A 23,907-nucleotide genomic window follows, 5' to 3' on the forward strand; every position below is an offset into this window, starting at 1 on the left:
TACCTCTCAGGTGATTTTATCATATGCTTGATTTACATTTAAAATATGTTAAGACAGCGATATTTTATCCCCCAGATGAACTGTAGTGACGCTGTCAGCACTCACAGATTACTTCTACATGGTTCTATTCGTTCAAATATATTTTGATTTGAAACTTTTAAAAATAAAAAAAATATTGTATTATGCACAACTGCTGGTGGGAATCTTAGACATCTTAAATTTGAAAAAGAATCAAATTAACTTTTTATCAGCACACATTTACAACATTTCAAACATGGTAGAGGTCACAGATTACCTTTTACGAACTTTTGCAGGAAAGAGTGATGTTTAGTTGACATAATCATATCTAACAACTTCTTTCAATTTTCAATTACTTAAAAAACCCTCAATATACTTGGTTTCCCACACAAAAGGCTCTTGATTTTCCTTTAACAATAAACATCATACTACAGCATAGCTACCAGTGTTGTGCGAAAAGATGGCATAGTTGCCTCAATTTAAATAATCCATGGAAATGTTTATTTTCTCAAATCAGAACACGTACAAAAGATATTGAACTATTAGATTTTCAGTGCAGATTCATTACTAGAGTTATACATGATTGCATTTAAAGAGAACTTTTAAATGAAGGACATGTATATTTGGATTTTAAAATTGTAAATGAAGTTTGGCTGAAAGTTAAAACTTTTATTAACGAAAATAGAAACATTATTTTGCCATTATCCAAGCACTTTAGTTTAAAATTATATCATTCTTATGGCTAAAATATATGTATGTTACTTGCATCCAACATCAAAACACTATCTTGTCATTGGATAGATTCATAGCGATAAAGAATGGTTTACAATGTACCACTACCAAGTAAAAGTGTACATGTTGTTTGGTGGTGGTGGTGTAAATAAAGGACAACACAGTAGATACAAAGTATTTACCCCGTGTGGATTGCATGTTAGAATTGGTTCCCAGCAACCCGTGCTGGTCGTTAGGGCGACCAAATGGATTGGGTTGTAATCGATGACTTCGTTGATGCCGCGTGAACTGGGCGGATCGTTGCTCAAAATATCAAACACTGGATTTTCTGGCCCGGAGTCGATTATTAACAAACTACACACGAGCGAACACAGTGTTTATACACCTGGAAAAAAGCTCCACTGAGATAATGAATTATAACGTGTCACGTGTAATTTCAACTGTTTTGGCAATGATGATTATGACTTGTTCCATCGTAAAGGTTCGTGTTTGACGGCGATGGCTGAACTCTCCGTGGCATGCACGTGCAGCATGCTACTCTTTCGATCTACAAGATTCATATGTTCATGCATTAAATTTGGTAATTTAAATCTGCCGTTTTCCAAAAAAATCAAACTTGACTGCCCTTCAAAGGTATCGGGCCTCAACTGGGCGATCTCCTTTAACATCACAGCTTGACGATAGGACACTACACTTTGATAATAACGACGATAGCAACGACGTTCCGTCCACTACAGTGGAGCCCTACGCAATCGACGTCTGTCTAGAACATCGAGGAACCGCTCGAGACCAGAGGGAATGGCATGCTGGAGAGTAATCAAACCCCTACTACTGGCAGATCACCATGAGAGGAATGAGTCTTGTAAAGGCACAGGAGAGTAACTCAGTAATTGTGTGTGACTTTACACTGCTTTTAGCAATATTCCAGCAACAAGTAAGGAATCGAACTCGGGGCCTTCAGCGTGAAACGGAAGCTGGGAATTATTTCGGGTTGTGTCTTACATTGGTACATCCCAGAGGTCCTGGAACGAGGATGATCATGCCAGACTTAATCCATGGGCGGATACAGCTTTTTTTAAAAGGGATGTGTGTGTGCACAATTAAGATCTATTTATTGGCTTTGGTGGTAATTTATACAGAAATGAAGATTTTTTTTCGAAATAAAAAGGGGGGTGCGCACCCCACCCCACCCCCCACACACACCCCCTGCCCCCATCTGTATCCGCCCATGTAATCATTCACAGCAGTGACAGCCCACCTCTAGAAAATGCTGTGACGACTTTGCCTGGGGCTGCCATGAATACAGGTCTCACTCCGCTGGAGTGAGTGTCAGTACTCTATTACTGATACTGGTTGTGACCACATAATTATCTTGTATGTGCTATAAGCTAATGTTTGCAGTCTCATGGACTCATAACAAAATAACCTATGTAAATCTATCCCCCTATGAATCATGACAATATTTTCTATTGACTTTCACTGCAGGGTAGCTAACAGAATACAGTTTTTTCATACAATTTTATTTCTTCAAACCATATACACTTCTTAAAGATGTTATCCTGTCAGAACATTCATTCAGGCCTTCAAGTTTTTGAAACAGTTTTTCACAAGCTTCCTTTTCCCTCGAACTCATGAACTGGAAAGAGAGACTGAACCGATTGGTCCGACTGAAAGCTTCCAGAATGTTCAGCACAATGTGTAGCTCCTCCTGTGATCCTTCAAGCAAAACTACAAGAAAATCACCAAGCAACCCAAAACTTATTTCAGGTTTAAAAATGTTTTCCAACTTTTCAGGCCCAATTTCGGTGAGGAAGTGGTATTTCTTATCCAACGCCAGTCTCCTCCATTCTCTCACAAATTCCTGGCTGTTTTGAGGCACTTTGGTTGGTCCCTGATAAACAAGAAGATAAATCTATGTAGAAAAAGATGTAATTATTTGGAGAGGGTGATGGTCGCCTGAACGTTATTGTGTCTGGATCACACGAATCATTGCAAGAGCAGTCATCCAGCCTGATCTGATGAGTGATGTATTGAGTTGAGCTCTGCTTTGAACAATATTTCAGTTATAGCAGGGCATCTGCAGAACGTGGGAGGAAAGTCTGAAGTATTTATTACTTTTGCGAAACACTGACAAACCCAGAAACATAATGAGGGTGAATCTGGGATTTGGAGCCATGATCACAGTCTTCTGGCACTCCCACGGGACATAACTTTGCTTATATAATTGCAGTGCGTTAGATATAAAGTGGCCCACCCATACCTGGCCAGTTCATTTAACCAGCATGTGTTAACTTAGAACCTATTCTGATCTGGCTGTTCCACAGGGTACCCCTTCTGGGGGTTGACAGTGTCAGGAATGATGTATTAGGAAGCTACGATCTATGTACATATTCACCTCTTTTGTTTCCGAATCCTTGGAATGCTGTGGGTGTTTTTTCTTGTCTGCATGCATGTTCCATGGCTGTACAAACTTGCCTTCGATCTTGTCCCCTTTCTCAAGGGGTTTCAGATGTGATGCCATAACTATTTCCCTGTGAACAATACAACTAGTCTGTAGGTTGTCTTCTGAACAAGAGTTTACATTTTCACAAAGGCAAAAGCAACTGTGATCTTGTTCTTATGTAACTGACCACAGTTTAATGATGTCAAGCCCAAGACAGATTGACAAATTACAAGAACACAGGGATTTGTGGTGTAGTTTGACAAAGAAACTTAAAAGGTATTGTGTTTGTGTTCAAATGTTAACTTTGTGTGGACATTAGCCAGATACAAATTTGAAATATTTTGATGTGCACTTGGTGCATGTAGACATAACTATTAGGTTGCATTTGTCAATAATAGGTTGCACTTTTGAGATACATACCAGATATGCTGGTCTGAATGTTTTGCTCATTCCTAACGATAATTTAGAAAAGTTGACACTGATTAGAAAGTTTACCATCATGCACAAATATATCATATCGACGTCGAATATCTGATTTTAATGAGATTAGACCAATCATTAATTGATCATCAATTGATATGGTCAAACCAATCACAATTCTTCAAATGTTGACCAGTTTCAAACACTATGTGAATAGTTAGCAGCTGAGTACATGGCTGGAGTAGGTATTTAAGCACACAGATGAATTTGGTGAAATATTTGAAGACATATATTTCAATGATTTTATATACACATGACTCACTGCACACGGTTACTTCTTATGAAAGATCCATATGTAAGTAATATTAAATCAGTGATACTAGAACATTGAGCTGCACATTCAGGTATGAGCGACATATGACAGTTACCTGAATTCATCATAGCTGGCAACTTTTTGATGAACAGCTCGGATTTTGGCATCATTTTCCCTGGTGTACTTTTCATCAGCTGTCACAGCAGCCTTTAGTTCCCGCTCCAGCTTGTTGAAGTCAAAGTGATCATCATCATGGGAGACACTCATCTGCAGACACAAATACATCATCGCTACTTTTAATGGACATGAACATATCCCTTCCATCAAAAATATGTTTGAGGACTTTGTCTTGCGTGTCAGTTGAATTTCTCGCAAACTCAATCTGAATCAATGGGACTGGGGACTCACATTCTGAAGGGTATGTTTCACCAAGTAGCGTAGGCAATCAGATTGGAAACTGGAAATCAAGGGCGGGTAATTCGTCATATAGAACTACAGGATTGGATCCATGTAAAGGTTTACCGAAAAGCTAGCCATGGAGAGACAGAGGATGAGTGACATAGAAGTTGGACACCATCAGCATCCAGACAAGTCTGAGCTGTCATCACACCTAATATTCTGTCATATTCAGCATTCAATATATGCATCATAGTCTTGAGCAAATGCATGGGTAGCTTATTGTGACTGTGCAATGAAAACTTAATTCAAACACCATTAACTAAATACAAATGTTACTTAAGACAAAAAAAACATTCTCCATCTCAGTTGCAGCTGGCATCAAGGAGCCCATAAGTAAATGTCAATTGAAACCCCAATGAATTTGTACCCCTAGAAAGGAGCAATTTCGTACCCCAAATCGAAAGTAATATATTGTAGCTCAATGTGATAAGCAATGAATTACGCTATATCTTATAATAAGTTGATAGATCCAGAGCTCCAGATAAGCTATTGGTGATGTGGGTATTTTACAAATGCATTTTAAAATCATTGGGTATCAGTAATTCTATCTGGGTATTCAAATTTCTGTTACCCACTAGTTTTTACACATGTGGGTATTTAAGTTAAATGTTTAAAAACACTATTCATCTAGTCCCTGCAAACTGGTGCCGTGTGGGTTCGAGAGCTTTAAAGGACTCAAAAATACCACGATACTTCCACAAGAAAGGGTGATGGCAAATGATCAAGATGTAACTGTCATCGTGGAGTTTGGCAAGGTTGACGGAATGCCCGTTTATTATTTCAAAATAAGTTGCTGATTTGCAAATCGAATACGCAGGGTTACTTCACAATATTTTTAATATGCGCACAAGTTTTTATTTTTGTAGCGTATCTGTAATGTTCGTTGCGCATTTGATACGCTTGGATTTTATTTTACTGCGTATTTCTGCATTTCTGATGCGTATTTTACGCAGATACGCAGCTTAACTGGAGCTCTGTAGATCTAAACAACATATAATGTAAATGAGAAAGGGTGATATTTATCATGACCAAGGACAACATATGGTTAAATACGGGTAAATATTTTTTAAAGCATGTACCTTATACTAACATCCTTCAAGTTGCTGTAGATAATGTTGATATCTCATATAAATACTAACGACTCATGGTCGTTGTTTTTCAAACAATAAAACACTGCTGGGAGAATAAACCACTCGGGGGCTTGGCCCCTCTTGGTTTATTCTTCGTGCAGTGTTTTATGGTACGATAAACAACTTGCACTCATCGTTTATTTCTTAAGTAAAGGAATATATTGAAATACAACATAGGGTTATGAAGTTTCTAATTTAAAGGGTAAATGAATTACGAAGGGGTACGAATTCGTTTGCGTTACGAAATTCAAGTAAGTAAGTAGATGACTGACACCTGCATGTGTGGTGTTGGCAATGATAAACGTATCCTCAGGTCTTGTAGGAAATGCGTAAAATTTATCGAGGGGTGGCCTTACGATTTATTCATATCAATATCAGGGCTAGTTGAATTCTTAGAGTTATTTCTGATATTGCACGGTCACATATCATACACTAAGGCAATCAAGTGATCGAATAAATATTGATAACTGAAAATAGTACTTAATTATCCACGAGGATATGTCCTTCTTTTATGAACGGTCAAAGACACAAAACATATACAAGACAAGTGAACATACAAACCTTAGTAGTAAGTGGCGACCGTCACAATGTTGAGTAAGGATCCAACTCTAATTCTACTCCCGGTCAAGTGTTTTTCGCGTCCCTACCAACAATCACAGGCCACCATCTTGTAAAAATTGTTAATCTCGAACTACTTTGTTTGATTTTGAAAGAAATATATCAGTAAACACACACAACAATATGTTTAATTTAAAACAAATTGAGTTGAAAATACGTTTCTTGTAGTGTTGTGATTGGATAAACTGACATAGATACTATTTTGTAAAATACGCGAGCATATAGTCTCGTCGAAACAAGTAAAACATATACCCTGCGCGTGCTAGAAAACGCCAAGATATAATATTCATCAAAGACGGTCCCAAGTTCAAGAGAGCAGGTGCCCGCTTAATCGACTTGGGTCCAGTCTAGCGATATATGTAAAGGCGCACATACTGCGACCAGTTACTCCGCTCCCAGCGATTTGCGGCTACTGAAAAAAAAGGCAAATTTTAGCTGAGCTGTTACTCAAAATATCACCCCTTGATAAACATGTATTATATTTTTTTAATTAATTCGTAATAAACAGATATGCCTCTCCGAGAAGTGTTCCATCTATGGAGATCTAGGCGATCCATATTATTTTGAACTGTAATCCAAAATGTTCCTATTAAGTATAAACCTCTCTATGAGTTTTAGGGATCCATGCAAACAAATTTCTTTGGGTGAAAATGATAGGACACCGGACCGCTTGGTGTATAGATTGATGTTTTAAAATGATTAATATACTTCCATGACAAACAATCAAATTCCAGAACCATCTGACGTCACAGTTTATTATGTACAGGATATTGTACCGAGAGTCTAAATCTAGATCTATATCAAGTTAAATTTCCTTGGTGCTATAATTTACGATGACGACACCAATTACCAATATTTAAAAGCAAAGATATTCATATAAATGTAACGTGTGGTCTTTAATTACGTGTACACCCCTGTACCCGCACCCCCATACGTGCTCTTCCATTTCATAAAGGTTACTCTATAACTTACATGTTTGCATATTAGATACCAATATACAATAATATATTATATTAGATCTACAGCTTAAAATGTCTGTATATGTACAATAACATTTGTACCACACTTGTATACAACAATTTAAGAGAGTGAGGTTAGGTGAAGTATGTCTATCTTCATATATTTCCCAGTATGGTTGTGATTAAATACAGAAGATTATTAATAAAACTGTGCAGGTATTTGTTGATTTGTTGTATGTATTGCTCAATGTGCCGATGGTGAAATTTAATCTCCTGTAAAATCGACCTAATAAAAACATATATTAGAAACAGTTCTGTGGAATATACCTCGGAGTAGCAGCAGACCACTTCCGGTAAAGTTACCCGCGAAAATTGTGGAAGAACTGTACTTGTGGGTAAACCAGTGTTGATAAATAATGATTATCTAATTTCGACTGATTTCCCTCTACCAAGGTAACTATGTACTGTCGTGTTGTAATGTTATGACTGTGAACTGGATTTATCATTCCGTACCGGTTAACGGTGAAGGGACACTAACACAGTAAAATGTTTCGCGACCAGCTCACCTAGCCAAGCCTACCGGGCAAAGCATTCTTACAGCCTCAGTAAAGGTTCCCTAACGTGATAGCGGCCAGCATCACCGGTAGTCATTAATGGGATGCAAACTTGGCAGGCATTAAAAAAATGGAACAAAACACGTGCTTGTTTGAAGAAATTATCGTAACTTCATAATATTGACAATATTATTGTTAGGAAGTGTAGTTTGATTATCCACATGTGTACGATTATGAACTCGGTCGTTTGCTCAAAAGATATAGATTCTATAAAGAGTTCTTAGAAACAGTTACGGTACTTCCGTTAATGTCTGAGGAAAACAGGTTGAAAATCATATTTCGAGGTTATTACTGCATAAGATGCAGAAGTAAGGTAGTGAGGTGGGCGTTGTCACTTATATTTTGGCAGAATGGCTTCTTTCCTCTCGGATGTTCTGGACTTCTTAACTAAGTTATAGCTTTAAGCAAGGATATAATTTGACCAGGAAAATCTACTAGCTTGAATATCGATTACATATAGGCCTAGCTTCCCCCCAAATGTTTTGAAATTCTACTAGCCCTTAAGATACCTTCAACATTTGCATGATTAGTAAAATTGTTCTGTGGTAGTGCTAATTTCCATCCCTGCAGAGATAATTCAAACAGCAATTTTATGGAACAGAACACCTTAATTTTATATGTGATATCCATACCATATTGGTTGACAGAATTGTTTGGCTTTGTGTCATGATGACAATTCAAATCAACAGTGATTTTTCCATACTTAAGATAAGTTAACATGACCAGCTGCTAATGTCAGAACATGTGTTTTCATTCTCCAGATTTTGCATTAATCAACAGTCCTTGAACACAAATTCTGCAGCTGAATTAAAAACAATATTTGTCCTGTATTGCTTAGCATCCAGGGGTTTACTTAGGTCCAAACTAAGTGCATTTGGCAGGCAAATTGGAAACGAAATGTTATTTTGTTCAAATTTTAATTCTTTTGTTTCGAGTTCCCATTTTCTTTTTGTCAGAGGTATTTAAACATTGCATTCAGTACAATAATGTAACATTGAGCCTCTATTGTTTTTGGTCCTGTTGTCAATGGAATAAAAGTCATCTTGACCAAGCCATCACTGATCATGTACATGCCATTGCCAATTAAAGACTTTAAGCCATGACATTAATTATGACTGTATTTACATGAAGTAGGAACTTCTTCATTCCCATTTGGGAATTCTTGACGGGGCAGACATCATCTGTTCTGAAGATTTGTATGTAAACAGTAGCAGATAACCGCCATGCTTACTCTGTTCTGCTCACCTTATTCTGTTTCTGCTTCAGTGACTGAACTTTACTCTTGTTTCAGTTTGTAAACACACACATTTTTTCTGAAGTATGAACCGACAGACCCAATGCAAGCCTTTGGGTGTGCTTTACATATTGTTTTGCATTATTATAGACATATTCAACTACATCTGCGACTGAGGTGCATGACAATATAGCTTTACAAATCAAAGTGACTGTATATCACTTGCTCTCTGTAAGGTATCAGTGACAGGATGTGGATGAAAAGTACGCAAATGAAAATAGTTTTTAGGATATTTTCTCAATGAATGTTTAAATATTTTGTGATGACTGTGTATCTAAATGTGTAGACTCATCCTAGATGGAACAGATGAAAAACACATGAATGGACTTTGTGACGATGTGACAGAGGAACTTGGCTGGCTCTAATCAAGCTGGCAATTAGTATTTTGTAACTCAGACGTAAGAAAAATACACAAGCTTTCTCTTAGATTTGCCTCTATTTTAAAATAAAAGACTGAAGCAAGTTTACTCTGCGCAGCGCTTTATGTTGTTGGCTTCACTGTGCAGAACTATATTGTTTGGTTTGGAAACAGAATCGGGCAATTGCAGCATTTGAAAGCACACTCAGAAATAATTTCATGCATGATTTAAAAGCACATGAAACAGTCGATGCACATTCCCTTTAATGACAATTGGTGTAGACCTGTGGCTGAATATTTGCTCATGAGTTTGTCTTGAAAAATCCTTGAGTGCCACTTTCAGTCGATTTTAGTGTTATATATATGGACTATATAAACTTTGCTTACGAGAACAATGGTTTCAGACTCGTGACACAAACTGCTACAAGCTACACATGTATCTTGTCAAATAGTAGCTTCAACTTGGGTATGAGCATCATATTCATTAGGTTATAATGTTGTATGGACTCTTTAAGTCTATTATTAACTTTCCTTACTAGACCAGACTTTGTCACTCAGGTTTAGACTTGCGGCTCACATGACTAAAGACTGGCTCCATATACATGTTATAGATATTTTTATTCAGTTGATGAGTGTCGAATAGTTTCAATGATATTGACATATCCAGTTTTCTGATTGAGAACTGTTTTCTTCAGACAAGATGAAAGACCCTGGTCTGTATGCTGAGGTTCGGGGTAGGGTCAAATACAAGGGCGTGGGGTCATACATTGGTGACTACAAGACAGGCAAAATGGTAGTGGCACCCGAAGGTGTCCATTGGAAATGTCAACTTTGGATCAACACCAAGAGAGAAAGTCCCGTTGTCAATTTGCAAGTAAGTCAGCCTTTGGTTTATAAGTATGGTGTCTGTTACTTCTGATCTAAAAACATGTCCAGCAATAGAAATGAACAGTTTTATTCCACCAGTCCTTAAAGTGATAACATATGACAAAACCCTTAAAAAAGGCAAATGTCTACTTGTCCTCATGATCTCTTAACTCTTGCCAATTTCTAAAGATGAATGTTCATATTACTGGACCAACTTTTGCCTTATGTTTGTTTCAAGGTCTTGATTCAGTATGTATAAGATGTCAACTATAAGCTCCTTATTGTCAGAAATTGACAAAGTAAGAGGCCTCAAAAGCCTGATTAAGGTACATCCACAATATCTACTGTGAAAGAAATTACTCTATGTAAAGATTCTAGGTTAAGTTATCCCAGCAAGTTCTTGTTTTACTTTAAACTACTGTCTCGTATGTTATCATAATCATGACTGGTGGCTGCAGGTCAATGCAGCCAGAGGTCCATACTGCAAACAATTGGTAACACTGTTCCAGATTGTAATTTTGCTGAAAAAGTGTCATCCTTGAATAGAGGTGAAACAATACATCGGCACATCGTGAGTTTTCATGTGACGAGACGATACACGATACGTTTTTGCATACGCTTGCTGAAATAAATTACTTACTACTCGTTTGATGACCCCTGGCATTTTTTATCAGTAAGTTTTAGGAAAATGTGTTGTAATTAGCGTTTCAAGTTCATTACTAAAAATAGCCATTATGAACATGTGTCTACAGCTAGCTTTTCCTTTTGAACCTGCTCAGAAATATTTCTTGTCAAGAAGTTTCCATGTGATTTTGACGTAAATATGTGTTTCATGATACATGTCATATTGTGACCTATGTATCGTGATATGGATTGTATAGTGACCTTGCTGTATCATTTCACCCCTATCCTTGAACATCCAGTGTTTTTCATTTTTAATACATTCCCTAGGTCCATCGAGCTCCATTGCGAACTCAAGTCAACAGGTCAAGGCATAGTTGTTAATATGTCTGGGGTATTTATCATTATAGAATGGAGATCTAATAATAATACACTGGATAATCTAGGCTAGAACAGTGTAAAACCTCATATATCTACTCTACATATATTTGATCATGTTAAAATGGCAATTACTCAATCAGATGTTGTTTCCAAACAGATAAACGATAAGATAAAGAGTCTGATCAACCGACCCGACCGAGTGATCCTTGACTTAGCCACCGGCTACAACATTTATGTGATAGCAGACCAAAGTGACCTGGCGCACCTCAAAAAGGTGCAGGAATTGCTTTGCAATATCAAACAAGGGAAGACAGGTTTGTAGCAACAAAGCATTGTATTGATTCATGGGGAAAGTTCTGAACACAAATTTGCCAACATGTTTATTCAAGAATTATGTATTTTATGTAAGTAGATTTATTGTTGCATATATTGGTTATGATTAGTAGTGTACTTAAGGCAGAAAGAAAGATAACCAGATCTGAAATCTTGTCTAGTGGCTAGACATAGCTAAATACAATGTTGAAGTTAGAGAGTTCTGATATTTTGGGTGGAGAAACACATGGTTTGACGGCACCTAAATTTGAGGGTCGTCATGTAATCAGTACCATAATAACATTACTAGAATTATGTTTGATGTCTTTCCCACACAGTTCATGTGAATGAAAACAAGGCTGAAGTTGGTGGCCACAAGAACCATGTGTTGACAGCTAGTAATGTCTCACCAAGAACTAACTCCCCAGATGTGTCTCCAGTATTCACCAGGTTTGTCCACCTTATCCCAGACTGAAACGAGCCAGCCTATCAGTCAGTATCAACATTGTACATATGTTGATTATGTTAGTGCTAAGTAGATGTTTTTAAATGAAACATTGTGTGAGAACTAAGTGGAATGCTTATTTGTTGGAATTAAATTGATCATTTTCTGGCATGAAATGAAATTATTGAAACTTTATAGAAATTGACATTGATCAATGACCCAAATAGTCAAGTCAAACTTTGATGTTTTAGTGTCAAGGAAAGTAGGGGCTCTAATGGAGACACTAGCTCTTTAGGACAGTGTCTCTTTGAAGACGACGATATGGATTCAAAGGAAAATTATCACAGGTAACCAATTATATTATGTTTTTGAAATGTTTTGCGATGCCCAAGTAGTACAGCTCTTTGTGTAAAATAATTATTGTCTTACATCTTTTAAGAATATTGTTTTCTGTATTTTTTCTTGTACACACATATCTTTGAACATTTTTCTACTGTATACAGTTACCTATGGAATCATGAAGATATGTGTAAAGAACAGGTCTTCAGCAACCCAAGCTTGTCGTACTTGGTGACTAAAAGGGACAGGTGGTCAGAATTGGTGACTTGGTTGATGCATATCCAAATTGTGTAGATCAATGCTCATAAGGTTAATCACTGGATTGTTTGGTCTAGACTTGATTACTAACAGGTGGCTGTCATATAGCTGGAGTTCCTCGTTAAACAACAAACAAACAAACAAAAAGCCTATAGATTCATTTATTGCCATGCATGTTAGATGGGACAAAGAGGACAGCCACATTATAGGATGAGAATGATCAAAATGCGTTTGGCTGACCACCATGGAAGACAGATATGAGCTGTAACAGAAACTGGTTGATGTTTGTGTGGCTTGCTGTGCTCACACCATTGAACACTGATCTTCCTAATTGCACTGCAGGCTCCAAATGCACAGATTATGCTCATAATATCAAAAACTGGATTGTCTGGTCCAGACTCGATTATTTACAGACCACCGCTATATAGCTGGTATAGTCCTCATACCGTGTTAAACACAAAACAAGCAAACAAAAGATTTAGTCTGTCCGCTTGACAAAAAATCAACAAAGTGCCGCTCCTGAGTAAAGCTTGTTATTTCACTGCTTGATCATTGCCAAACCATCGGCAACAGAATAGAAGCTTCACCAAGCAGCATTACAACTGGCTATAAAGGAAAAAGGTAGCCCATAAATAGACCTATTTCCAACCAGGTTAAGCAATCAGATAACAACATTTGTGTCATCAGTGCCAGACCCACTAGCCTAGTCAGTTGATGCTCTGGCAAAGTCATGGGAGGGCCTAAACGTGTGTGTGTTTCCCCACCAGCCTTGATACCACGGATAATACAAAAGATATTATACCTCAGCAGCCTTCAACTGCTTTTGGTAACACTTTATTGGCCTGCGAGAATTTGGTTTCCAGATCTTGTCAGACAAGCAGGGAATCCAGTACTTGGGCTCCCGAACTGGCCAAGTCTGCTGTTACATCCTCACTTCAATGCGGTCCTTCCAAGACCAGAATTATACAAGCATCACATATGAAACATATCAAGATCAGTCTCATTAAAAGAGGATATTCCATTAGCATGATTAGAGCAGCCAAGGTAGTTGCCTTAGAACTTCGTAGATCAAATGTCAAGTGATGCTTACGAACCTCTCCCACAGGCTGACTTTGAACACCTGACACAGAAAACCCTACTTCCTCTGTCATTAACTACGGCAGCCAGAATGTCTAAGATTACATTTGACAGCGACAACAACACATCATCGCACATCAGCTTAAGATGGGACTTTATTGCGAAGAAATGATAACCAGGCCAAATTCAGTGTTGCGACTCTCTCCTTATCCCTGGTTCAGAGGATACAGAGGATTTATCTCTATGTCCAGTCAGAGCCTTGCGAATATACCTACAAAAGTCTAAACCTAGAAGACAAGGTTTCAAAAGACTTTATATTCCTTTAGTAAGGACTACACACACCAAAGTCTCCAGAACAACTATTTCATTCTGGATGAAAGCTGTCATTCTCAGAGCATACAAAGCAGCATGCTTTGACACCCACTTCAGCCTTCAACTCCCATGAAGTAAGCGCTAAAGCCTCAATACAACCATTTCACGGTAACTGCTCCATACCAACAATCATGGCAGCCTGTTTCTGGAAATCGGATACAGTTTTCGCCAGTCACTATCTCAGAGACTATATAATGCAGCACATGAGTTATACACGATTGTGTAAAGTTTATTGCTCTTCTCTTAAAACCTTAATCATTTAAGGCGAACAGGATTCTAGAAACTATGTAAACCACACAAATCCACAAAATCTGTATCATTTACATCCATTTTGGTTGCTCACAAATAGTAAGGTGGCACCCCAATAGAAAGATAGAGAAAACAACCGAAAAACGTTCTTATAGAACAGGTCAACGTTAATCACACATGCAAGTGGAACCCACCACTTATTGTAAGATTCAATCATAAGTATGAGTCAGGTTAAGATAAAATATGTATTTTTTTTAGTAGAAGTATCATTTATACTTATCCTGACTCATACACTTCAGCACCTTCCCCTCTCTCAGCTGATGTGTTTTCGGACCATTAAGTAGGAAAGTAGAGAGAGTGGTCAGTGGGCTTGGTCAAATGGTTCCAGTGTGTATGCGTGGAGTAAGGGTGCCTTTGGGTGAGCTGTTTTCTCTGTTCTCTGGCAATAGCACAGGAAGTTTCCATGACCTATAGGAAAAGATATGGATAAACATAAGTATGAGTCAGGATAAATATAAATGATATTTTTACTCTTAAAAAATATGTAACTTTACAAATGGATTCAAAGCTGGGTACATCATGTACATAATTGGTTGACCTATTGGTTCACTACTTTTACAGTGATGTTAGATGTTTGAAGAAAGGTATTAGATATATATAGATTTGCTCACACTAACAGCTATGTAAGATGCTTGTCTCAAGACTGTTCATGTTGCGAACACCAACTTCGAGATAAATGTACAAAATTATATACCCCCTGCACTAAAGTCAAACTTAGGACCCAATCCAGGGTTCGAGATAGCGCTATGCATTTTTGACTCGATTTCCAGTAATGCGGGCAAATTTATATGTATTTACGTTGTGAGGCATTTGTTTCTAGAGAATAGGTTCGACATTTTGGTACATTCGAGATAACAGGGTTTGACTGTATTTGTATTTTCCTGATAAGTATGTAAAACATTTCATAGTTAACAAAGTATAAAGCCCAGAGAAGATAAAGTCATGTTATCAACAACCCATGAAAGACCAATGCAGAAAAGCAAACCATCGTTACTCACCAATAAGAAGGAGATAAGTAACACCTGTTATTACATTAAGTAACACGTTACCACTGTTACACCGAGGCTGTTGTCTCCCACAACTGCTGCTATAGCGAAATCTACCACAGAGATCTCAATTACCTCATGCAGCACATGCGTAGCCACCTAGCTGCCATGTGACACCCTTCACTCTTGTCTCCTTCGTCTGCGTAGCAAGACGTGTATCCCTACTGCTGAAGCGTTCCTTGAATATTTGGTGATATTTATTATAGTTTATTCTATAATAAACTGTGCTTTTATGGGGCGTTGCGGTAGCTACGCTTGGTTATAATTTTCCCGCCCTTTTTTCTATATACTTGCAGGGTTCGCGTATGCACTTTGTGTTTTACGTTTCCCCTGTTCTTGTATGTTTTGGGGGTTAACATCACTTATTTCTTTATATAAAAGTTATATGTGTATGTTATATGTTCACATTGCTCGTTTATTATCTTGTGAAAATGCTCGTTTGTGAATCATTGTGGTGCGTGCGTTGTAACCATGTTTTGTTCTTTGTTTATAGAATAGAAACAATGTCTGACATGGAATTGTCCCCAGTCTCCACCCCCTCTACCCCTGCTCCTCGGAGTTGCACGGTACGTCCAGTCCGTCTCCACCCCTGTGGTGGCCGGTTCGTCCGGTCGGGGTCCCCGTGCGAGTACTACCCTCTTGGCTGCGGCGGATCCCTTTGCGGCCCTCGGGCTGTCTGGGGATTCCATCGCCGCATTGTTGTCGAAACTTGTGGACTCCAAGCTGGCGGCCTTATCGCAAGATAGGCTGCTGGCTGTTCCGTCCCCGGCCTCTTTGGTGGCCGCGGGTTCGGACGCGGGGTCCACCGGTACGGCGGCGGCTGCCGTGGTTACTGGTCCTTCCCCCGAACCGTTGCTTCCGCTATCGGTTAAGGACCGCGTGGCCATGGTTGATGACCTCTTCGAGGACGTGCCAAAGCCCCTGCCGATACCGCGGGGAATCCACGTTTCCGTGGGTTACTCTGAGGTGTACAACGAGACGTCCGACAAGGCTTTCCCGGCATCAACCTTGCTGTGCGGGATTAAGCCTTCTTTGGAGAAGGCCTTCGCGGCTGCCTCCGGTCGGGGTCTCCCGTTACCTCCACCGTCGTGGAGAAAAGGGTCTTTCCCGGTACATGACCTTGCCTTTCCCGAGGCTGGTCCTTCCGCGGAAGCCCATGTGGAGCGTTTAGGGGTCCGTGCCCCACCGGTTGCCACGGTGCCACGGTGCCACGGTACCACAAGGTACCTTGCAACAGCTGGACACCCTCGCTTGACACTCCATGCTGGAGACACATACCTGGGTGCAGCGGCCAGTCTGGTCGAAGGTTCTCCTACGGACCGAGACCAGCGCATTTACAACTGCTTGCTCGGTTTAAATGCTTCCCTGGAGTACGTTGCCGGGGCTTCGGCCTTTATTTCCGGCACGTGCCATTCTCTTCGGCGCCAGTCGTATCTGGTTGCTTCAGGGTTGGACGCTGCCAATCAGGAGGTGCTCCTTTCGCAGCCTTTGTCTGCTCGGATCCTGTTTAATAACAAGATCCCTGGGGTTCTGAGGGAACATCAGGCCGCTGTGTCTGCCGAGGCCTCTCGGCACACACTGGATCTTGTGGGGTCCTTGCATAGGCGCCTGGGTGCCGCTCCGAAGCGGAGCGCGCCCCAGGATGCTGCATCCGGCAGGCCTAAGGGGTCGGATTTTTCTTCCTCTGGGAAGAAGCCCCGCTCTGAGGGCTCCGGTAAGGGTTCTCAGCAGCCCTTTCGCGGGAAGAAGGGGAACTGGGGGAAGCCCAAGTCGTCTAAGGACAGCAAGGGCCCTTCCAGGTGACAGCGCCAACTTCGGTTGGCCCAAGGGGAACCCGAGTCACTTGGCCCTGGACCCCCTCTCCTTCCCCAGTGGGAGCCAGACTTCAGACTTGCTGGGAGAACTGGGAACAAGTGTTCGACGACCCATGGGTGGTCAACATGATTCGGTACGGCTATCGGCTCGATCTCAAAGCGAATCCGCCGCTCACAGTTGCCCCGTCGGCAGGTTTCTATTCGGAAACCGATCTTCCCTTCCTCGCCGATGCCATCGGCAGGTTGGTGGAGAAGAGGGCAGTTCGGGAGTTAGCTCTACCAGAAATAACACCGGGGTTTTACTCCAGGATATTTCTCGTTCCCAAGAAGGACAGTGCCGAACTCAGAATGATTCACAACTTCGTTCACAAATCGTTCAACGAGTTCTACCTGCGCACGCCGCCCAAGTTCAGAATGTTGAGCTTGGGGGACCTGAAAGCACTGATCATGCCGGCCGACTGGCTCGCTTCGATCGACCTGAAGGATGCTTATCTGCATGTTCCAATTCACCCGGATCATCACAAGTATCTCAGGTTTGTCTTTCAAGGCAGGCACTACGAATGGGTTGTACTCCTATTCGGTCTTTCATCCGCCGCCTGGCTGTTCACCCGGTTAACCACCCCCATAGTGGGGTTCCTCCACCGGAGGGGTGTCCGGTACTTTGCGTACCTGGACGACCCGCTAGTCGCAAATCGAATGACGGACACCCTGTCACGCCATCTCGTTTTCGCACGTCGGCTCTTGGAGCAATTGGGGTGGATTATCAATCTCCCCAAGAGCGAGTTAACCCCTTCTCAGAACTTGCAGTTCATCGGAGGTCGGTTCAACACAGTGTCCCATCGCCTCTTTGTCTCCCCAGACCGGTGGAACAAGATTCAGGCGATGATTGACAAAGTCTTAGCGGTGCAACAGACTGTTCACTTTTGGGAACAGCTGTTAGGGCTACTTGTATCAGCCCAGGACTGCACAGAACGGGGTTGTCTCCAACTCCGCCCGCTGCAACGGTTTTTAATCCAGTTGTTAGCAACGGAGGTGAACAGTGCGACCGTCGCCCTCCCGGATCGACTCCGACCGCATCTGGAGTGGTGGACGGTCCCTTATAATGTCTTATCAGGAGTCTCTATGCGGCCCTACCGGGCCACGTTGAACCTGTATACTAGTGGGCTGGGGCGCCCATCTAGAGGGGGAGGTGAGCTCGGGGCTGTGGTGCGTAGACGAACTAGGTCTTCACATCAATTGTCTCGAGTTCAAGGCAGTGATCAACGCAGTCAATCACTGGAAGCTGGCGCCCGACAACACGACGGTAGTGTCCTATGTGAACAAACTGGGGGGGGAACCCACAGTCACTCGCTACTCGATCTCACGTTCGAGTTTTACGCTCTGGTGGACAGTGTCCCGTGCCAGATACGCGCCCGTCACATCCCTGGTGTGCGGAACGTACTGGCTGATGCTCTATCGAGGCCTCAGGATCCAAGCCCCACAGAGTGGATGCTGAACCCAGTAGTGTTTCAGTGGCTGTGCGAACGTTTGGGTCGTCCGATGGTCGACCTGTTCGCAACGCGGTTCAACAATCAACTCCCGTTGTTTGTATCCCCAGTCCCGGATCCGAGGGCCATCGATCACGATGCTCTCACGTTAGACTGGACGGGCTTTGACGCTTATGTTTACCCGCCAACAGCGTTGATACCACACATTCTAAGCCGTCTCCGAGGAGTTCGCTGTCGACTGTTACTGATCGCGCCCATGTGGCCGAACAGATCGTGGTACCCCGACTTGCTGACCCAGGTCACGCAGTCGCCACTTCCACTGCCTGTGAGACCGGATCTCTTGATCCACCCTCACACCCGTCAGCTTCATCCAAACGCAGGGCAGTTCAATCTGCACGCGTGGATGTTGTCCCCGACCGTCTGAGGAGTAAAGGTTTTTCTTGCCGGGCGTCTCGGGCATACGTTAGTATGCATCGTGATTCTACCCAGAAGGTGTATAATGCATGTTGGGTTATTTTCACGAAGTGGTGTTGTAAACATCACATTCATTCGCCAGATAAGGTATCTGTGCAGGATATTGCTCGTTTCATGTCTCACTTGCGAGAGACCCGGAAACTCTCCGGGGGTTCCATTACCAACTATGTCTGGTCTGTTGCTACGGTACGGGACGTTGCTATGGGTACCAGTCTCTCCAAAGAGCCGGTGATACGGGGTATTATCAAGGGTTTCAAACAGCACGATTTTAAGAAGGGCCACCTTCAGGCACCTGCCTGGGATCTTTCCCTAGTGTTGCAATCACTTACAGAAGCTCCGTATGAACCCTTGCAAAGTGCTTCGTTCCGGCATGTGACTTGGAAAACAGCATTTCTCCTCTCCTTTGCCACGGCGGCACGTGTATCAGAAATTCATGCACTCAATGTCACCAAGGTACGATTCGATAGGGGTGACGAAGGAGCGGTCCGCCTGGGCCTGCTCATGGGCTTCGTCGCCAAGAATCAGAGAATCAGGCAAACGGAGAGAGTATTCACTGTAAGATCACTCAAAGAAATCTTACATCCTGCTGATACTGAGGACAGAGTGCTGTGTCCGGTTAGGGCCCTTAAGTATTATCTTAAGGCTTCGAATGAACAGGAGTGGGGGTCCTGCAAACCAGCGCACTCACACCACAGGTGAGGCGGCTTTTTGTGTGTTTTGTCCTTATTTGTATTTTGACAATTATGCATTTAATTGTCTGTCGTGTATTCCAACCTTGTGATACATGCTTACAATTACTGGAATTAGGTCACGCGCCTATTACATACTTTAAGTAGGCGTGCTCGGGGATATACGGTCTGAATGAAATTAATTTCCCTTTTTCGACTGTTTAACCTGATCTAAGATTTAGCTCACGCGGATACAGTGTTCTCATCCGCTGCGGCGATGAAATACCTATCCAGTGGGGCCGTTTGGAGACACCAATCGTTTTGGCAATGACGATTGAGCCTTACAGTATGCGCTTGACAGTGCTTTGGTATTCCTATAGGGTAACGCCTAGCTAGGTGCATGCGCATCGAGTGCTTCCGCCTTGGTGTTTACTTCCGCTGGTCGGAAGGAACGCTAGGAGTCAGGATTCGGATTGTAGGTGCTCCCCACCGCCTACTGTGGTAGTCAGCCTCGATATAACAGTGGTAACGTATTACTTAATGTAATTTGTAGAATTTTCCTATTCGGAATATTCTATAAGTAATACGTTACCACTGGGCTGCTGCCCGCCCGTCCGTCCCCCGAGCACTTGCTCTCGCAAGAGACAAGAGTGAAGGGTGTCACATGGCAGCTAGGCGGCTACGCACGTGCTGCTTGAGGTAATTGAGATCTCTGAGGTAGATTTCGCTATAGCAGCAGTTGTGGGAGACAACAGCCTCGGTATAACAGTGGTAACGTATTACTTTTAGAATATTCCGAATAGGAAAATTCTACAAATTGTGTTTCATTAGTACGAAAGAGACCCAAAATTCTTGCCTTGCGCTGCAGTCTATGTGGGTTATGTGTGTTATGTTTATGGTTATGTTTCCTGCCTTGTAGTGGTCCAAGGCGGTCTGCTGAAAAGTTCCTCAAGCAAGGTCAGGAGAAGTGCAGGGAGACGCTGAAGTCATTTGCAGCCTCTGGATTCTACAGTAGCACTCCAGCTTCACAGAAAATATATTCCAGGACCTATGAATCATCTGCGTGAGTAACAGGCTTCACTAACTGCATGCTAAACTTGATATTAGGTTTACCGTATATTACTGAGTTTGGCTGTTTTGTTTTAGACCAAATCTATCAAAAGAGGCCAGTCAATACCCTGAACTAATTAATGTTCTTCGAAAATATTTTGCAAGGTCACCAGTCTACTGAGAATAAAGATAGAAATCTGGAACTAAATATGTTATGTGTCCATGGCCTGTGTAGGTATTTATCTACGAAACCCTAAAAATCATTACTTTGTTCAAAACAAACATAGTCATATTTCTTAAGTGTTATTACAATGCAATAATGGAACATTATGTATTAAACCCTCGTCCTCTTTATCATGTTTATTGATATCGTTGTCCATGAGTCGTTTCCAGAAAGCCTTAACACAAGTAACACAATTATAACGACATGTATTGGGAGACTTTGAATTCAAATTTTGGAAAGTACACTGATGTTTGCTGATTTGGGGCTGAATATCAGCCTCCGAGTTGGTCCAGATAAGTACCTGCTGTACTTATACAACCCGTGAAGATCTGGGTTAGAATAGTTCTGTGGACTTTGCTTGTCGTAAGAGGTGACTGACAGGATCAGATGAAATATCATTTCAAACCTTTAAACTAATAATCAATTCTTGAGGAAGTGTCAAGATACAGGTTGTTATATGTGCTTAATTATCAGTTCAAAGTTAATGTTTGACATAAACTTTATACTCGTTCTATAACCCATTAAACACCTCAAACAGTTGGAGGGACAGCCTGTATCCCAGATCAGCCAATGTAATCATCGTCTGTATTTCAATGTAAGTTAGATTAGTATTGCATGACAGCCTTACGTGTTCAGAAAATACTTTTTTATGGTGCATCCAAATGAATTTGTTTCTGTAAATTGTTTAAATCCAGGTCAGTAAAGAGACCAGGGATGATGCCACTTAATCCAACTCCACAAAAACGACCCCGGCTGTTGTCTGACCTCAACTATTCCTGGGGAAAGAAAGGCAATCAAGACTCCAATAACCATCAGCAGTCGCTACTGGGGTGAGTCATCCTTCCACTTGACACACTTGATGTATTTTGTCATTTTCGGTGTCATTTGGAATATAGGTCCTATTGGTCCCTTTTAGCATGCCAGAGCAGTCTTTGCCACAAACGTTTATGTCAACTAGCCTGGACTTGGCTATGGGCATCATTTTCTGTAGATTTTGATGTTATTATGAGACGTGCTGCGCACTAGACTGAACAGAATTTTTCTAGACTTAATCTACAGACTAGTGGCCAAAGTCTGGGACTGCCAGAAGTGTATGTGTATCAGCACCTTACAGGTGCAAGTGTTTTATGTCTGGGACTTGTATCACAGTTAATCCGACATTAAGCTGACATGCCATGATATCACTAAAACACTGTTCAAAGTGGAGTTAAGCCACACCCTCTCATGGGACAGTCTCACTCACTCACAGAACAATTATCACTGAAACTTTAAGACCTATAGACAAAGAAAATTCACAATAATTTACAATCATGGATACCAGTGTTTGTAATTAGTGATCAAAGTTAAAGTGTTGTCGCATTTACCCTAATGTTAAAAACCGAGATTTTGCAGTTAACTATGGCTATGGTTATGGCTACTGCTGCAGATTGGTATGGTTTTCGGCTGGGAACAGATTGTATTTGAATATGTTCTGATTATAGATTCTCCAACATCGGTAACACATGTTACATGAACGCTATCCTACAGTCCCTGTTTGGGTTGAATCCTTTCAGCAATGATTTGCTCTACTCCTTCAAGAAAAAAGGACGGTCCTTCTCGCCCAACTCTCTGTACTGGTGAGAATGTAGAATACAATACTCTTATGTAGTTTCACACTGAACACACTGCTCAAGGTACTTGTAGACATTGTCTACCGATGTGATTCACTTGAGGGTGTATTTCATCAAGTGAAGGCAAGACGTACAAGGCAAGACGCGAGGTTTTCTTGGTCTGAGAATTTCTTGGATGGGTGTTTGGTTGTGAAATGGGGGGTGATAAAAATTGAACATCTGATCTAATAATTATTTTTTATGTCCCAACGAAGGTCCCACAAACAAATGTCTCCTCACCTACATGTGAAAATATAGTATACTCTTTAAATTAATCCTAAATCATGAGACAGATGAAACACAGTGATTGCCCGTTGTTCTGCAACCCTTGAAGAATTATGTATTTCTTCCATCCCCCCATCCCCCCATCCCCCAAGGGAGAAGGGAGACATTGTTTTTGGCTCGGTTCCCGTTGGAGCCTACAAGCACAATACAATGTAATCTATCATCCAAACTGCTGTTACAAGTTCAATTGTCCAATCTGCCATAAAGTGTCAACATGGCGTCAACTGTAATGCTGCATTATTACTGCATTAATCATAATCTCTACTAGTATTATATTTCTATTATTGTTTTTTTGATTTGCAAACACATTTATGGTAACAACTTGAACTAATGTATCAAATAAGAGGAGGTAGGAGACATCGGTTTTTATGAGTAAAAACACATTATTGTTCCTCTATACCATTCTTATTATTCTGTGGATGATATGATGGTGAACTATTGTGGTCCTTTCAGGTTTACATTAGCGTTAGGGGGGCACGGATGGCCCAGTTGTCTAAGGCGCCCCTATTCGCTGTGCAGAGTTGCATCCCTTTGGCATGCCCGAAACCTATGATTGTGGGTTCGAATCCCGGTTCGCCCCGATTATGTTTCTAGGTTTGTCAGCACCATACCTGTGCTCGTGGGTTTCACCGAAGTGGTAAACGTCTGAGACCTGCATCACTTCAGGCTTTCCTCCCACATTAAGCTGACACGCCGTGATATGACTGGAATACTGCTAAAAGCGGCATTAAACCCAACTCACTCACTCACTACATTAGCGTACATCGTGCGTGTGTTGTTCCATCCGCCATCTTGTTTTTGCCATGTCATGTTTTGCATGTCTTGTGCCTTGATATTTCAATATGCTTATCTTGTTCTTGTGCTATCAACAT

General features: G+C 41.3%; 2 protein-coding genes across 4 annotated transcripts in view; one reads left to right on the top strand and one right to left on the bottom strand.

Annotated features, from left to right (window-relative positions):
* Positions 1–2,269: 2,269 nt before the first annotated feature.
* LOC139473506 (dynein axonemal assembly factor 19-like) lies at positions 2,270–6,171 on the bottom strand. The gene is made up of 4 exons (XM_071256126.1): positions 6,077–6,171; positions 4,042–4,193; positions 3,146–3,281; positions 2,270–2,641 (listed from the first exon to the last, which is right to left on the bottom strand). Exons 2-4 carry the CDS (start codon positions 4,191–4,193, stop codon positions 2,270–2,272), a joined length of 660 nt encoding a protein of 219 aa, XP_071112227.1. The 5' UTR covers positions 6,077–6,171.
* Positions 6,172–10,057: 3,886 nt separating this feature from the next.
* Positions 10,058–23,907, top strand: part of LOC139473465 (ubiquitin carboxyl-terminal hydrolase 37-like) — a 36,871-nt gene continuing 23,021 nt past the window's right edge. For all 3 annotated transcript variants that reach the window (XM_071256055.1, XM_071256057.1, XM_071256058.1), the window contains exons 1-7: positions 10,058–10,232; positions 11,385–11,541; positions 11,878–11,989; positions 12,236–12,331; positions 20,748–20,891; positions 21,797–21,931; positions 22,583–22,717. In XM_071256055.1, coding sequence (XP_071112156.1) covers positions 10,059–10,232; positions 11,385–11,541; positions 11,878–11,989; positions 12,236–12,331; positions 20,748–20,891; positions 21,797–21,931; positions 22,583–22,717 — 953 coding nt within the window. In that variant the 5' untranslated portion in view covers position 10,058. The remainder of the gene's footprint in view (positions 10,233–11,384; positions 11,542–11,877; positions 11,990–12,235; positions 12,332–20,747; positions 20,892–21,796; positions 21,932–22,582; positions 22,718–23,907) is intronic.

Source organism: Haliotis cracherodii, unplaced genomic scaffold, assembly GCF_022045235.1.
Source record: "Haliotis cracherodii isolate W230 unplaced genomic scaffold, xgHalCrac1.p SCAF_29, whole genome shotgun sequence".
Classification (NCBI taxonomy): domain Eukaryota; kingdom Metazoa; phylum Mollusca; class Gastropoda; order Lepetellida; family Haliotidae; genus Haliotis; species Haliotis cracherodii.